The following is a 16,731-nucleotide window of genomic DNA, read 5'->3' on the forward strand; positions in this document are numbered from 1 at the left end:
ATAGGTGAGAACAGTTAGAGGCATCTTGGGTAAAGGAAACAGGGAAATCACATTGTTTCAATATTTAAATCTTGTAGAGATTCTAGGTATGAATCCCTCTTGGCTGCCACTTTATGTTGACACTTGCACCTGTATAGGCTAGGTGCAAAGCACTAGAAAATCACAATTCTGTGCTCACCAAAACCAGTGGCTGCATGGCACACAGGGTTTTGTAATTCTTAACATGTGCATGCAATATTTTGCAGAAGGAAGTGCACTTAAGAAACATCATTCGTTCAGGAGCAATCTATTTTACCCCAGCACTATGTAATTACAAGATTTTTTTAAAGCTACTCTAATGTTCTTATTGCAGGTTAGAAATCTGAAACGATGGGTGACTGGAGCTTTCTTGGGAGACTACTCGAGAATGCGCAGGAGCACTCCACGGTTATTGGCAAGGTTTGGCTGACGGTACTGTTTATCTTCAGGATACTGGTGCTGGGGGCCGCTGCTGAGGAGGTCTGGGGAGACGAGCAGTCAGACTTTACATGCAACACTCAGCAACCTGGTTGTGAAAATGTTTGCTACGACAAAGCCTTCCCCATTTCCCACATCCGCTTCTGGGTGCTGCAGATCATTTTTGTCTCCACTCCAACCCTCATCTACTTGGGCCACGTGCTACACATTGTACGCATGGAGGAAAAGAGGAAAGAGAAGGAAGAGGAGCTGAAAAAGAAGGGAAGCATCAAGGACAGCAGCTATCCAGGGGCAGCAGCCTCTGGCAGTGGTAGTGGTGCTGGAGGAGGCAATAACATCAAGGATCCTCTTTTCAAAAGGGGGAAGGAGAAGCTCCCGATCCGTGATGAACGTGGTAGAATCCGCATGGGGGGTGCCCTGCTCCGTACCTATGTCTTCAACATCATTTTCAAGACATTGTTTGAGGTGGGCTTCATTGTGGGGCAGTACTTCCTGTATGGCTTTGAGCTGAAGCCAGTGTACCACTGCAGCCGCTCACCTTGCCCACACACCGTGGACTGCTTCATCTCACGGCCCACTGAGAAGACCATCTTCATCATCTTCATGTTGGTAGTAGCCTCTGTCTCCCTGCTGCTGAACATGCTTGAGATATATCACCTGGGGTGGAAGAAACTTAAGCAAGGCATGACAAGCAGATACAGCCTTGAGATGCCTGTCACAGCAGTGACACCAGTCGTGGTAGCAGCGGAGTCCAAACCTGTTTCTCTGCCCCCACCGGCACCACCCATGGTGGTAACAGCTGCTGGACCCCCTCCTGTTGTGCCTAACACCCGCACTGTCACACCCCTGCTGGCCCCGGTGACCATGCCACCGTACTACGCTGCAGCCGCTCCAAGAGCACGGCCCCCCTCCAAGACGGCATCCATAGCCAGCTACCCTGTTGCTCCACCAGCTCCTGAGGAGAAGCACCGTGCTGTGACTCCCACACCTGTCTCCACTCCCGTCACCATCCCGACCCCCATCCCGACGCCCACATCGGCTGTCATCAACTACTTCAACAGCAACAGCCATGCCCTGGCGGCTGAGCAGAACTGGGTCAACATGGCAGCAGAGCAGCAGGGGAAGGTGCCCTCCAGCTCAGCGGGCTCCTCTACCCCCAGCAGTGTCCGGCAGCCGCTTCCAGAGCAGGAAGAACCACTGGAGCAGCTACTCCCACCCCCATCTGGGCCTCCCATATCCGTGGCCAACAGCGGCAGCAGCACCAGCCTGAGCGGGGCAAGTGGCAGCAAATGGGATGTGGAGGGTGAGGAGGAGCCGTCGGAGGAACGGCCTGTCTCAGCCGCCTGCACCACTGTGGAGATGCATGAGCCACCGCTGCTCGTAGACACGCGGCGCTTAAGCAGGGCCAGTAAGTCAAGCAGCAGCAGAGCCAGGTCAGATGACCTGGCTGTGTAGTGTGGTCCCCAGTGCTCGGGGGAGCAGATGATTGAGGGCAGAGCGGGCAGGGGAGCTGCCCAGGGAGGCCAGGCTTGGCGCGGGGGGAAGGGCCTGGCTTCCAAACTTTGATGCGTGCTGTTTTTGCACTCTGTGAGTTGTAGTGGAGAAAAATATCGACGTTTTCTAGTAGGTCGGGGGTGGCCAAAGTGTGGCCCGTGGGCCAAGGGACCAATCCCACTCTCTTTCATGTCCATGGCAGATCTCCTGAGGGCAGCCATACTGGAGGGCTGCACACATAACAGGTGGTAATGGTAACTAGTCATGTGCCCTGAGGCTGACTTTCATCCAAGAAGAATGTTCATATCCGTAGTGCCCATGTGCCTGCCCATCATTTCCCTCTTGACCTTGCCTTCACTTCCACTCTTTCACGTAAACTCTTCAGGAACAGTTGCTATGACTTATTTGCTTCCTTTTAAACCCTATGTGGCGTTATGGCAACCGTCAGGATGGCATATTGCCTATTGGCACCTGTCATCTCCATGGACCAACATGCCATATTAAAGACCGAGTCTCTTCCATATAACATAAATGAATGCAGCCTTTGTGCTCATGGCAAATTGCCAGCGTGGTCCTTTTGGCTGGGCAAAGTTTGGGTAACCCCTGTAGTAGACTTTATCATTTTGAGGTTCATCTTTCTATGACTATTTTTTACTCTTGCCCTTTTAGGAAGTGCCTGGTTTGCCCTTCTATCCAGTGTTTGCCAACTATGACCACATCATGTTCTTAAACCCACAAATATGTTTGAGCATGTTTGATTATAATTTTAGATGACATCTGAAATTGCTTAGAGGAGGACAGGAATCTAAACCACACACCTCAGAAATTACTACACAGAACAATTTCTCTTCAGAAAGCAAGGATTATGATTTCAGTACATTGTGGCCCCATACGTTGCCCGTGGAGAAACAATAGGATGAAGTACGGCTCTGCATTTTAGGCTACTAGATACTAGCTTAAGTTAGTTGGAAAGATGCTTTTTAGAAGTAAACTCGAGTGCATATTTTAAAGTATTTGAACCTTTTTAGAATAATTTTGATCTGTAGGTTTAAAGTTACTTGACTGTGTACTTACTCATTTTAGTTTGATTTTTAATCCTACAAGAAAATGTAAGGTGAAAGAAACTTACTAATGGTAAAAGTCTCGAAGCAACATTATCTCCTGTTATGCTTTACCCTTTTCTGTAACAGCAATCTGTAGTGTCTTACAAGTCCGTAAAAACAGATTTAGACAATACTGTTTTGTAGAAAAAGTGATTAAAATATCAGGGCAACATGGTAGTGGCTGAAGGCCCTATTCTGGTCCCACTGAAGTCACATGCAGAATTTGTGTTCCGTTTCACAAAGAACAAGATTTCAGATGGATCATGCAGGCCTTGTTCAAGCAAAACTAAAATTCAGATGGAGTTTTGGGTGCTACAAGGAATGTAGGTTTGGGGCCATAGATTAATGCATGAAAATATTGCTTTGGAAAAGTTGTGCGTTTCCCTTAAAAATGAGTGGAGGAAACTGCTGGGTATTTTTTTCTAAGGTGCAGCTTTCCTTACAAGTGGCTGAATCCTTCATTCCTTTGTAACAAATACTCTCACAGAATTTAGTCAGAATTTCAAATGCCTGATAAGGCTGGAGAGAGTTTTGGGTACAAAATGAATGCAGGATTAGGCCCAACTTCTGTTCTAAGCAGTTGAACAAATGAACTGGTGCTCGGAGTCAGTCCTATTGCTGCTATAAATCTGAAGTACGATAAATGGAGAAGAGCAGTCAAACACGCGGGAATAGCCCTTCGCATGTTCAAAGTATTTGGCGTGGCAGTGCAGTCATTACTCGGGCAAAGCAGGGTCACCCTGTAGCAAATAGTTACAATTGCCAGTTATCTCCCCTGTTAAGTGTTTTGCAGAATGGTGTTTATTTTTTTCAACAGTTAAAATACATTCCCACCACTCAAGATTAAACATTTATTTTTGCTACATTTTGCATAGACAGAAAGAGTTTTTCAGATCAGAAGCACTGTTCTGCAACCCTTAAGTGTGTTATCCATGACTTTTTTGACCTGCTTGTGTGAACCAGGTGAGGAGAAGTCTTTCTGCTGTCACTGGTCTTGGGGACAAACACTGCGTTAAAAGTCAAAGTACAATACTACAGTAAAGATCGCTGGTATTAGGTGTTCAGCTTCAGGCATACTCTCGTGAGTTTTCTGCGTTATAAGCCATAAAAACCTTTCTGCAAGAAAGCTAAAAGTTAAATTCTGCTTTCTATTCTATCCTTGCAACTGTGCTGAACTTAGATTAAAGTTGATAAAGTTGCCTAGATGTAAAAAAAGGCAGAGTTTAGGCCTCAATTCTTTTAGATTTACTAGCAATTGTAGTAGCAGTTGTGTAAGTTTTGGTAAATGCCAAACAATTATAGTGCTGAAATAATTCAATACGCATCTCTGTATTTAGTACATCAAAATTCATGGGCTAGATTTTCCTTTCCGTTATGCTTCTGAAGAATGAAGTCAAAGTCTCTCTGGAGTGTATGTATATAAACCAGACCACCTGGAATATATGTTTTTCTTGTATTGAGTCCTGAGAGCAAAACTGACCTTTTGTGTGATGGAGCTCCAAATCTGGCAGTCCTTACCTTAGCACAATCCCAACAGAGTGTGTCCTGCAGGACTGCATCGACACTGTATATAAAAAATAAGAACAGAGATAGTTTTAACTTGTTTAGGATCAACTGGTACTTAGTCTGCCTTTTTCAAATAAACGTGCGTGTTAGTCCTGCAGAGAGTTCAGGCATTTTTTTGTGGAATATGTGGCATTTTCAGGCAGAGTCACTACTGGAAAGCTGTAAAAGACCATTCATTTCTGTTATCTAAGGCTGGGGAGAGAAATGTAACTGTTCTGCAGCCCCTAAGAGAAATCTGACAGAACAGCCTCCACATCAAATTAATACTGGTCTTGGCAAATAGCTGTAAGACAAAGCAAAGATACAAGTCACAAGTTGTGCATTAGGATCAGCTTCTTTAGGTTCTACCAGACAGCTGTACAGTGTCAAGCTTTTGGTTACCTACACCTTCATTTGAAGTCTAATAATTATTTTTTCATTTAAGCCCGGGTAATTGATTCAGTGGAACTCCCCTTTTAGTGCTTTGAACTCCCTTTAGTTGCTGCATCACATCCGGGATCAGATTTGTTGAAAAAAATCTCATTGATGTGGCAAATGATTGAGAGATTTTTAATTAATTTTTAATTTATCTTTACTCCTGAAATTGTCACAGAAATCAGTAGCTTATGAGTAAAGCGTAAGAATCACACTGAGGACTTGTCCTGAGTATAGGTCTTAATTCAGAACTAATGGAGAGATGATGGTGAAGTCCAATTATTTCACTTTTTACTCAAGTAAAATACATACGGACATTCTGCAGTGTTCCTGAGCAAGAAATACAGATGGAAATTACTGAGTATACAGATAGAATTTACTACAGATAAAGACAGAAATTACTAGGTGTAGTTCAGTATACAGTTAGTAGTCGATAGAGCAAAAGGCATGCATTTCAATAATTAAAGATTTGCCCTATATAGATATTGAAAACCAGATTACCTCACAAGTTTCAACAGTACTAGAGCAAATGCGCAAATGCTAACCAATTTGCACGGTAGAACAGAGTCTGTTAGCAAAAATGCCTGTTAGTTTCCAAGTAATTTATTCTTTCACGTTAATCTGAAAGAGAGAATTGGAAGGAACTGATACTTTGACTTGACCTGATCCTGTGTCTGTTCAAGCCCTGTTTTGAAAGAGTGATATACATACCTAACTTGAAGCTGGTAGGTGAGTTATTGCAGAACTGGAAATCGGAACAGAATCACCCCTGATGAAGTAAACTCAAAAAAAAAGACTCATTTTTGCTCTTTGAATAGCTGGATTATGGGAAAGTTGTTTTCTGTCTTACATGAGGTTAAAAAAAGTGCTAAAGTATGAGAAGAAAAGAAGAAAAATAAAAAAAGATACTCTTTGAACAAGATACCAGTTATATGGCATGCTACATTTTTTTACAATAAGTAGATTTACTGGTACTAGTTGACCCTGCTACAAGCGAGGGGTTTGGACTAGATGGCCTCCAGCGGTCCCTTCCAACTGCAACTGTTCTGTGACACTTGTTTTCCAAACCACTGATTTCCCTAGTACTTTTTTCGTAATAGTTTTACAAGGACATAGTAAAAAATACATGTGTATTGGCACATTTCTTGGCCATGGGCCAATCTGTTTTCTATCACTGGGCTTTTTTCATTAGTGCAACTGTCAGTTAACACAAAAGCAAGTGAAATACAGACAATTTACAACGCCACCGTTCTTCCCTTTGTATTTTGATTAAATGCAAACAGCCTGCTAGAACCTTCCCTTTATTAAAATGGCATATTTTGTCTGTGAAAATCAATCTCTTGCTTTTCATAGAGAAAAAAGTGCTCCTTGAATTTGTCAGTCTATTCTGACACTGAAAAAATGTATCTTCTTCAAAAAAGGTAGGATGTCCTGAAAAGGCAGACAAAATGCGTTCTTCTCTGGTGTAATTTGGAAGCCAGTTGGTATGCAAACTGGAAGTGGTACCAAGGACCGATTTGGCTCGGTATATTTGGCTTTCGTAAAGGCACGTAAGTCTGACATATTGCAGTTCTTGGCATTATTTTCTGGTGTGAATACGTAAGCGTAGGATTGGTAAAATAATTAAGGCAAGCCTTAAAAGTCGTATCAGTACTTAGGTCCTTTTTCGGTTAGGCATGAGAGCACCTCCTCAGCTGATGGAAATTGTTGTGCTCCACTGAGTTCACCCGAGTGACAACAGGCTGCACAAGCATAGCAGTGAGCCCCTCAGTCCTTTTTTTTTTTTTTTTTTTTAATATAGGCACTAACACCATGGATTTGAACAGGCTGGGCTTTTTATTTCCAAGTGTTTTTTGTTTTATTTACTGTGATTTTTCTTGTGAAAAGTGTGCTCTTGTATTTTGATTTTCTGAAGTTTACATTCAGTTTTTGATTTCAGATTGCACATTTGGATGAAATAAACTGTTTTATAAGTTTACATTTGTATAAAACGTAAAAGAATGACTCTGCCAATATGTTAAACCTAAAAGAGAAATGTCTTACTATAACACAGGAACTCTTCAGGCATAAGGCAGTACCATTAAAGAAAATGAATCCTGATTACTCACCTATAGTATCAGTTTTCTGCATAGATTTAAAATATGGGAGCTGGATATATAGAGAACACATGATGGAAAAAGAAACTTTTCATCATGCACTCAATCATTACCAAATAAATTGAGGGCTTATTATTACTTAAATGCCATTTTGTGCGTTTGGAAGGTCAGTGACAAAAATTAGCTGTGACATACGTCATTTAAGTGCTAAATTTGCAGCCTGGTTTAAAATTCCAAACAAAATATTTGTGGAGAAACATTGCACTGTTACACGGTAAAAGATTTTACAAAAGGTAAAAATGTTTTGTTTTCCAGACAAAAATATGATTCTGAGCCTGCAAATATAATTTCATGTGAGTAATTTTTACTCTTGCAAATAGACCACTAAAGGTAACGGGACTGTTTGCATGAGCAAAAAGTACTAACGTAAAAAGGAAATTGCAGATTTGTGTTTTGTTTTAAGATGCCAATCAAGTTCTAGAAGTTTCAGTCACTTAAGAGTTATGCGAGAAATGTGAACATACTTTAAGATGTGGAATATATTCCTATTCCCATTTACGCTGTTTCTCACAATTAAAAGGTTGTATAGCATAAGAGAGCTTACTCAGAGTTTTCTTCTTGCCTTCCGGTTGTTCGTCTTCTGCGTGACAGAATCTCCCAACAAAAAAAGCGAGTTTTCTGGGCCATCAGGGACTTGTAATAACAATAAAAGCAGCAACCAGTTAATATGCTGTCTCAAAAGAAGTGCCTTGTCTATTAAATTCTGTAAGAACCAGGTGATGTGTTAATTTACCTCAAGTGTTTACAAAATCGTGACTAAATAAACTTTTTGTACCATAGCATTGTCTCTCTCAGATTAAATATTCATGGATGTGAGATGATCTTTAAAAATATTAGAATGGCAGAACAGCTAGCTAAACTCAGTTAGCTCTCTCCCTTTTTTTCACTTACTCTGGCTTCCTTTTTTCATACAAAAATTGCATCTGAATTGCATCTGCTGGAAAACTGGCTATTGAAATCCATCTCCATGCCAAACGTCCAGTGACTTCAGTGGAAGCTCACAGTCCAGAGGACAGATGTGACCGAGACCCACACCAGCGAGTGCAAGGGGTGAATGCTGACCCTCTCGAAGCCAGTGTGAAGTTTGCCTCTGCTTTCTGCAGAGTACAGGTTTCATCCTTGATTCTTATTTAACACACCTGAGTCAGCATTCATCTCATGCTATGGTGTAAATGGCTATTCCCATCTTTCCCCCTGGGGCTAGCTCACTTTTTTTGACTCATCCAGGCCATTATCCATCTAGCTGATACAACTAATGAGACTGTTACCTATAAACGCACAAAGGTGCAAGGAAAATGCATCCTTAGTGGGGATAATGCAGATAATACTGCGTTTGAAATTCGCTGATTCGCCCTATGTAGGCAAAGCTCACAGTTTAGCACAGAAATGTAACCCAATTTTGTCCAGAAAACGTACGATGCCCTAACAGCAAGTGGGCCTAAGTACCGTATAGTCTCATGAAGAGGCCACGTCCAGGTTTCCAAGAAGTATAATTTGTAAAAAGCAACAATGTGAGCAAGACTAAGTGACTCTTGTAGAAGAGTGAAAATTAGTATGGAGGTTTTGTAAAACTTGATTTCATATACAGCATTTATATGAGCATAGAAAGTATGAAATCACGTTCAAAACGTTTAACCAGCCTTAAAGATTATATTTACATTTTAAGATGAGTGAAACTCATTTTGTCAAGTATCCTAAACCTTTAATTTCAGTCCAATAAGGCAGAGGATGGATTTAACTGATACGGCAAATCAGAAATGTCTTGCATTGAAATTTAATGCCTTAAGTATATTTAAGGGTAAACAGTTATTAAGGTAATCTTAATCCATGTTTAAAAAGTCGTATATTTCACATGGAAATTTTGCTAATGAGTGTATTCAGAAAAATTTGATAAGTAATTAAGTGTGTCCAACCCGTGCTATTGTGAACTCAGTTACACACTTTTTCCCCCTTTTTAAACAGGAATGTTTATATGGAAAAAATTCTCTGTACCTATGAATTCAACACATCCTGTTCAAAAACTCCTAAATAAAGTCAAAAATACTTTTTTTGGAGGGGAAAATGCAGGTTTCAGAAATGTGACTTGCTTGCTGATAACCTGAGGGTCCTCTGGGACCTGTGAGACCCCATTTGTGGGGTCAATCTGTAAGTCTACTTGCTGGTAAATTCTCAGACACAGAAACTTCTGGTGCTCCCCTGGGAAGGCCTACTCTTACCAAATGTTATTATTTGAGGACGTCACTTGGGATTAGGGCTCTCTCTAATTCACAGGAAGTGTGGAAGTTCTCTTTTCTACCAGGTGCTGTTAAGAAGACAGTAGTGTATCAGTGTCAGACCAGATGCTGCTGACAGTGCCATGGGCCTGGCAGGGCAGGGTAGTTTCTGTCCTTTATTCAGGGTAGCACTGAGTGCTGGTGTCTCTTCTGTTAGTGTAGTCAAGTGCATTTTTGGTGCCTTCTGTGCTCAGGCAGTACTGTACCTATTTTATATGATGTAGCCATATAGTACACCAGTTTATTCACGGTCTTTGAGGACTGGGCAGGGGCAAAGCAAGCTGCAAAGAGTGTAATGCAGATGGTGCTAAGGTGATGCTTAGCAGTGAGAGGAAGCCAAGGAAGAAAAGTGGTACTGGCTGTACTGCTAAAGATAACTCATTTGCCTTTGGCCAAGAGCACTTTTTGCTATATGTGGCTGGAATATGTCACATTATTTTCATTTAGATGCAGATTTCATTGCCAAGTTCCATGATGTTGTCACTTGAAGAAAGGCGAATCAGAGGACCCCCTAGGAGAAGTGAATGTTGGCTCGTGCAGACTGTGGCTGTGCGCTGGTTCCTCACTTTCCCTTGGGACCCAGCCATGGTTCCTTCCCTTTGTAGTGCAGTCTCCTAAACACTTTCTGGATGAAGTATGAAATATGATGGTACTACGCCTCTAAAGACCTGCGTGATGATATGGGTCCTTCTCGCTCCCAAGGCTGCCTTGCTCAACATGAACCTATGGCAGGTGAAGCAATCTATTCACACCTTCTGCAGGGAAGAAATATAAGCTGGAAGTCAGGAGAACTTCTTCCAAGCCATGAATTTCTGAACTCCAGGGCAATAGGGCAGTGAAGGACTCTCTTCCTGGTAAGATATAGCGCTGGAGAATGCTCAGGTTTTACAGGGATGGATTGTTGTGGGACACTTACATATAGGCAACACAATAGCATAATAGATTGTCAGTTTGTCAAAATTAAAAAAAAAAATCGCTTTTCAAGATAAAGTGAGCTAGGAGTAACCAAAAGCGTGTCATTTTTATAGGAAAAGAAAATGTCCATTTTCAAGCCTCAAAAAACCCCAAAGCACTTAAAATGCTTATCATGAATATCTTAATGTTCCCACTGATGTCTCCTAGAGTTTAAAAATAGAAAAACAGCCTACAACTGTTAACTGTGAAAATGTTTTAGGAGATATCCATCCTTATTGCCTCTCAGTGACATCTATATGAAATGATGTAGATTTGGTTTCCTAATTTGCTGCCAAAGCTCTGAATTTGACCTAAATCCAATTCAGCCTGCATCTTTGTTTCTCTCATATAACATTCGCAATGCTAACTGCAAGTTGTGATTAAGGTAGAAGGCTGTGCACCAATCTGTGCACCAGCCACCCACCACTCTACCAGGACACAGGCAAGCTCATGACAGTAATGGGAAGGGGAAGGGGAGAGGGGTATTCCAGCTCTCTAACCAACCTACTAAATCTACTCTGCACAGTTGTGCTGAAAGCCACATTAGGACCATCTCCACCCCCATACCTGTATTGCCACTGTTGTCCTCAGGGCATTGGCAGAGGAATAACCAGTTGGGGTTTAGCAATCCTTTTGACTGTGACTGCACAAAAGATGGGATTTAACAAACTTCTTCAGTGCTCTCCCCCTCTGCAGTAGGAATAGGAATAAAGGCAATATGTGTAGTCTCCCAAGAAAACAGAAGACGAAGATAGAAGGAGATAGTCGTACCTTGGCAGGATGAGCACTTGGATCATCTTTGGCAGCTGAACGTGCATCAGGTCTAACTGCCATTGTGGCCATTTGCAGTTGGCAGTAGGGTAAGCAGATGCATAACAGTCACAAAACTCAAGAGAGAGCCTTCTAATAAAGACGTCCTAGGAAGAGCATGTCCTAGGAAGAGCATGTCAGTGCAGGAGAACGATTTGAGGAAATGCATGCTTGAGTACTTACAGGTAGGTGAAAGACTTTATTATGTTAGAATTACAGGTGACTTTAAGCATTGTTTACTGCAGTAGTAGAGCAGCTGGATTGCACCAGCTGCACTTGTGTTGTGCCAGGTTTTCTATTTTTAAGAAGTCGTCAGTGGTACATAGCAATAAAATGTTGTCCTTTATGGCAGTTATCTCCCTTTCTTTTTCTCACCGTAGTTGATCTGCGTGCTTTTGTGTCACTAGTCATAGTATGGGGTCCGTCAGAACTATTTTTACTGTCAAGAGAAGGATCTTCAATGAAGTGAAAACTTTTGCTATACCGCATTTTTAAGGGTGAGGCTCAGCATTTGTGGCAGTGACTACAGATGCAGTTAGCATGGCTGGCACTGCAGAGAGCAGGACTCTGTATGCTAACGTCAGGTCACCCGACGGTGCTTGGGACTGCCGAGCCTGCCTAAATCGCTGCAGCAGCCGACATCCGTCAACGTGTGGCTGATGCCTTTGCCTGCCAGGTCTCTGCCATTTTAGAGATTGTTTCCTCAGAAAAAAAACAACCAAGTGAATACCTATGATTCTTCATCCTCATTATTTTTTGTCCTTTGAGAGCATGATAAAACATTTTAAAATGCCCAAGCCTTCTCTGTTCCAAGTAATGTGAGACATCATAGCATATTAAAGAGTTCCTGTACTATACAGAGGATATTTTTGAAAATGCAAAATCATGCTCTCAAAAAAGCTAAACGTTTTTTCTATGGGATAGATTTTTTCCTGTATTTGTGCAAGATCCACCATCGCCAGTGAACAGATGGGAGTACGTGAAATAAAAGCTTGCATTCCGTACGAGACTATGGCTTACATTTCTATACTCCTAAATTAAATGAAAACTGAAAAGATGGAGCAAATAGTTATCAGCCATTTTGTTTTTACTTGCTGATTTGACAAGATTAACCTTTCTGAAGAATTTTGGCTTTGAGGAATGTTGTTGTTTTCTGAGCAGAGACGGAGGGGTAATTGTGGCTGAATTACCCAGTCCCGCAGAGGAACTCACTGTTTGCTTTGCGTGTATGTTTTGCTGTGTAAATTCCACACCAAATGCAGAAGTTAGCAACTGAGGATGGTTTGGCTAAGTAAACTAGTTCTGTTTGGATAATCTGGGGGAAAGTACCTTATTTATTTTGAGAAGTGGAAGAAGAGGAAAGGCAGCATCATATAGTCAGAGTAGTTATATTTTTTCTAATTGTCTAGTTGAGAGGTGTTTAATGTTGAATATAAATCTATTGTACTTGGTCTCTGAAACAGTGGTAGTTTTCATATTCCCATTCACCATCCCACCTTTCTGTCTCGCTGCTATATTGTAAAAGAGATTTACGTTTTTCTTTTTTTTTTAAGTCATAAAGTTGCTGCTGTCTTTCAGAGAGCCAGTGCATCCTGCAGGGCCCAATGTTTATCTTTAAATAGTCCTGTGACCAAAGTTTGAATACAGTAAAAACAATGAAGTCGGACAACAGAATGAGCAGTCCGGACTGACAGCATCGGTTAAACCTATTTAAATTAACCACAGTTAAGCTTGAAAAGTAACTGAAAAGTAACAAACAAACAAGATGATTCGTGCTGCTCACTGATGTCACACCTACCTGATATCAGGTAGGATCAAAAAGATTCCCTGTTTATCATTCAAGTATTTATAGAACAACTAAAATACCAAACAAATCTTCTAAACCTGTAAAAAATCAGGTACTTATATGTCCATTCCTGTAGAAATAGCAGTTTGCTTGAACAAATGAGTTTTGAAGTGGGAAAAGGTTTGCACATCGCACAGAACTTGCTAGGTGAGTTTTCTTTCGTTGTGAGGTTAAGTTTCAGGATGAAGTGAATGAAAGCAAGTGCAAGACAAAGCCGGTTGTGCGAAGGCAAATGGAGGCGAGCTCCATTCACGTTTTAGAGCTGAATCCAGTAAACTACTCTTTTGGATTTTTCTTTATCATTTTGCCTTTAAAAGAAAAACTTCGGTTGTAAAAAGATCAGAAATAGTTGAATTTTCACCACAGACCTCAACAGGGCACAAATCGTCACCGAGGACTGACATGAACCCCACCTCTAGGCTCATTGCCAGCGCTCACTTTTCCAGCCCTGAGCACCCCTTCCCAGCTCTTCCCAGCTCTGCCCTGCCAGCCATTACTACTTAAAAGGTTTTTTCTTTTACGGCAAGACTATAGGCCTTCGAAAAATGTTTTTGGCAAGAGGATTGTCTCTGCTTCTGTTGGCCTGGCCTGTGAAATAAGAGCTCATCACTGCAAGATCTTAGTTGTAACTGAGGTCAGTTGACTTTCAGAATTTCTGTTTCATGGGGAATACTGAGATTTCAAATCAAAATGCAATATATTTTCACATATTCTCCATGAAGCAAAATCTGAGAAATTGTCACTAAAGCATTTTGTATTAGAAAAAAATGTAGATGATCGTTTTGGAAGAAAAGTAAAATAAAGTTAAAAAAATATTTTGGAATTTACTTCTTATTCCTAATTTCTATTATTTTAAAATTATTATGCAATACATAAAGGGAAGTTGTAAGGTATACTATGTCATGTAGTGTCAAGCCAAATAAAGTGGAGGTGGTGATGACAGGGTAATTTCTGTGCTTTTCCCTGTAGGCACCAAAATTCCAGCTATAGTTGTGTTTTAGACACCTGTTTGTTATTTTGGATCTCATTCCCTCATCCTTGAGTTGAAAGTTTTTCGTTTTTTTTTTTTTTATACCCAGAGTGCTGAGGTGCCATCGCTGTAGATGATCCAGCCAGGACAATAATCCCATTGCTACAAAGTAAAGCGGAGGGAGTATAGGCTGCTTGTCATCCATGCGTAATAGGGAAGCTTAAACATATTTGCTTTGGTGTTAAAATCTGTTACAGCTAAAGCTGTCACCTAACTTTTTAACAGAGGTTTGTGTGTGACTCTGAACTCCTTTTTCCTACAGCTGCTATAGCAAGTCATGCATGACACTAAAATGTGCATTACAAGTTTCGTGATGTATAGGAGAAGTGCAATGATCTGCACGTAATTTGGGTGGCGGTCTCTATTTCTGGCTAAAAGAATTCTCTCAGTTGCAACAATGTAAATCCAGTATAACTCCATTACACTGGTGTAACACAGGTGAGTTTTTTTTGTGTTTAAATGGCTGTAGTGAACAAGATCAATTGTAGAAAGAATAGTTCTTTTTTAAAGGAAGATCTGGAACTTTAGTACATAATGGGCCAAATTAATCTCTGCTGTAAGTACACCCATTTCAGTGGTGCAGCAGGAATTAATTTAGCCTGAGGCAACTTTACAATAACTCATATATAAGCATGCACAACTAAATGTATTACGCTTTGAACAAACTCAGCATTGTCTGGAACGTAGCTGGTCTGCTGAACCTCGGACGCTAGGAACTAGCCATTGTTTGCAGAGTTTGTTTAGACAGTACCGTTTTTGTTCAATTGGCTACATCTGTGGTATTTTAGTGACAGCAGAAATGTTCCCCCTAAATAAAAAGTGACATTATAGCTGTCAGACAAGTTGTTATTCTGGGATATGTATGCATTAACTCATTCATGTACGCTGAAATAAAATGTTAAGCAAGTATAGAGGAGGAGTTGGTTAGATGGTTCACTAAATCTGAAATGTTTGAGTTATCTCTTTAACTGAGTTACCTCTTTGATTCAGAAAGGGTCTTCTTACAGCAAAGCCCTCAAAAGTAGTAAAAGGCATGGAAGTGTGTGAAGAGTAAATCTGATCCAGAATGCATGAATTCAGCTTTAGATAAGTTAATATCATGTTAATTTTTCTCTGATTTCGTGATTAACTTCTGTATAACTTTCAGTTATAAACGATATACCAGCCATTGCTAAAACACCCACTTAGTTACTCAGCCTACAGTAATCGCAGTTGAAGATTATTGTTTATTCAGACTGCACTAGAGAAATACATGGACTGCATGTTTTAAGTAGCTAATATCTGCCAGAATTGCATGAATGCGTGTATTAGGAGAGAAGGTAAAGAGTATTGTAGAATCATAGAAATGCTGATTGAGGTGGAGGTGAAATGCTGAGCTGGAGGTCTCTAATCCAAACTCCCGCTCAGAGTAGGACTATGCCCAACACTATCTCAATTCAGCCAGGGCTCTGTCTAGCCAAACCTCGAGTACATCCGAGGATGGAGATCCCACAAGCTCTGGGTAACCCGTTTCCATTCTGCAGTACCCCCCCATGTTTTTCTTAATGTCCACTCTGAACCTCTCAAGGCACAACCTGTCACTTTTGCCACTTTTTATGCCGTCTGCCACTACCAAGTAGAGTTTGGCTTCATTGTCCTTGTAACTCCTTTCCAAGTAGTTGTAGACTCCTCTTACACTGTCCTTTAGCCTCCTCTTCACTAGACTAAAAAAGCCCATCTCCCACAATGTCTCTTTGGGGTTCCTGTGCTCTAGGCCCCCAACCAACCTCTGCTGGACTCTCTACAGTTTCTCCACATCCCTCTTGTACTGAGGGACATGAAACTGGACACAGTGTTCCAGGTGCAGTCTCACTGGTGCTGAGTAAAATCAAGGAAGTTGTCCGCACTTTCCTCCTTGAGATGATGATCGGGACTGTCACAATGTGATAGCAAGCATTTAGAGAGATACGCAGTTAGCTCTGTGCTGGGACAGGAGTGAGCTTTCTGAATCAGAGGTAAATTTGAAGTAGCCCTTTAAAAAAACTTCAATATTCAGTGGCCAAGAAAAGATCAAACACAACTGAATCCAAAAGAGCGTAAACTGAAAGCATTGCAAAGTATATTTCGGAAAAACTATGCAAGATAGTGCATAGTGCACCTGTGTGAGGTGGCATCATGGCCCGTGCCAGGTTTGAACCAATTTGGGCTGTTCCTATAAAGAATCTTTGCACTTAGAAGACTATCTTCTACGTTGCCTGGGTTTTTTTGCATTACCTACCGAGTGTCCTATACCAAGATGTTAGGCTTATTAGCTGCTTGTGGTGGGCAAATACCCAGTTGTCACCTACAGTAATGCAGGTCTGGCTGAATAGCTGGCTATGACAATGTGAGGTCAAGTCCAGCCATGGCAATTTTAGTGTTGGACTGATGAGGTAGGGTTTGTGACAGAGGAAGACTGCCTCAACAGGGCAACTGTGATTCTTCATCCTCCTCCACTTTTTCATTTTATTACAAAGGACCTTACGAATCCCTTCAGAATATAGTGTAACTTTCCCTAGCTCACATTTCTTCCTCCCCTACTGCAACTGCTCTCAGAGATGTAGAAGTTTTGTTTTCTGCCTTCTCCTTCTGTTACCTCCATTTGGTAAAA

General features: G+C 41.3%; 1 protein-coding gene across 1 annotated transcript in view; it reads left to right on the top strand.

The window, feature by feature from the left end:
- GJA3 (gap junction protein alpha 3) overlaps window positions 1-16,731 on the top strand; it is a 46,106-nt gene that overhangs the window by 7,084 nt on the left and 22,291 nt on the right. Inside the window, exon 2 of the mRNA XM_068930276.1 lies at window positions 353-1,864. Coding sequence (XP_068786377.1) covers window positions 370-1,864 — 1,495 coding nt within the window. The 5' untranslated portion in view covers window positions 353-369. The remainder of the gene's footprint in view (window positions 1-352; window positions 1,865-16,731) is intronic.

The sequence above is a fragment of the Struthio camelus genome, chromosome 1, assembly GCF_040807025.1.
Source record: "Struthio camelus isolate bStrCam1 chromosome 1, bStrCam1.hap1, whole genome shotgun sequence".
In the NCBI taxonomy this organism is placed as follows: Eukaryota; Metazoa; Chordata; class Aves; order Struthioniformes; family Struthionidae; genus Struthio; species Struthio camelus.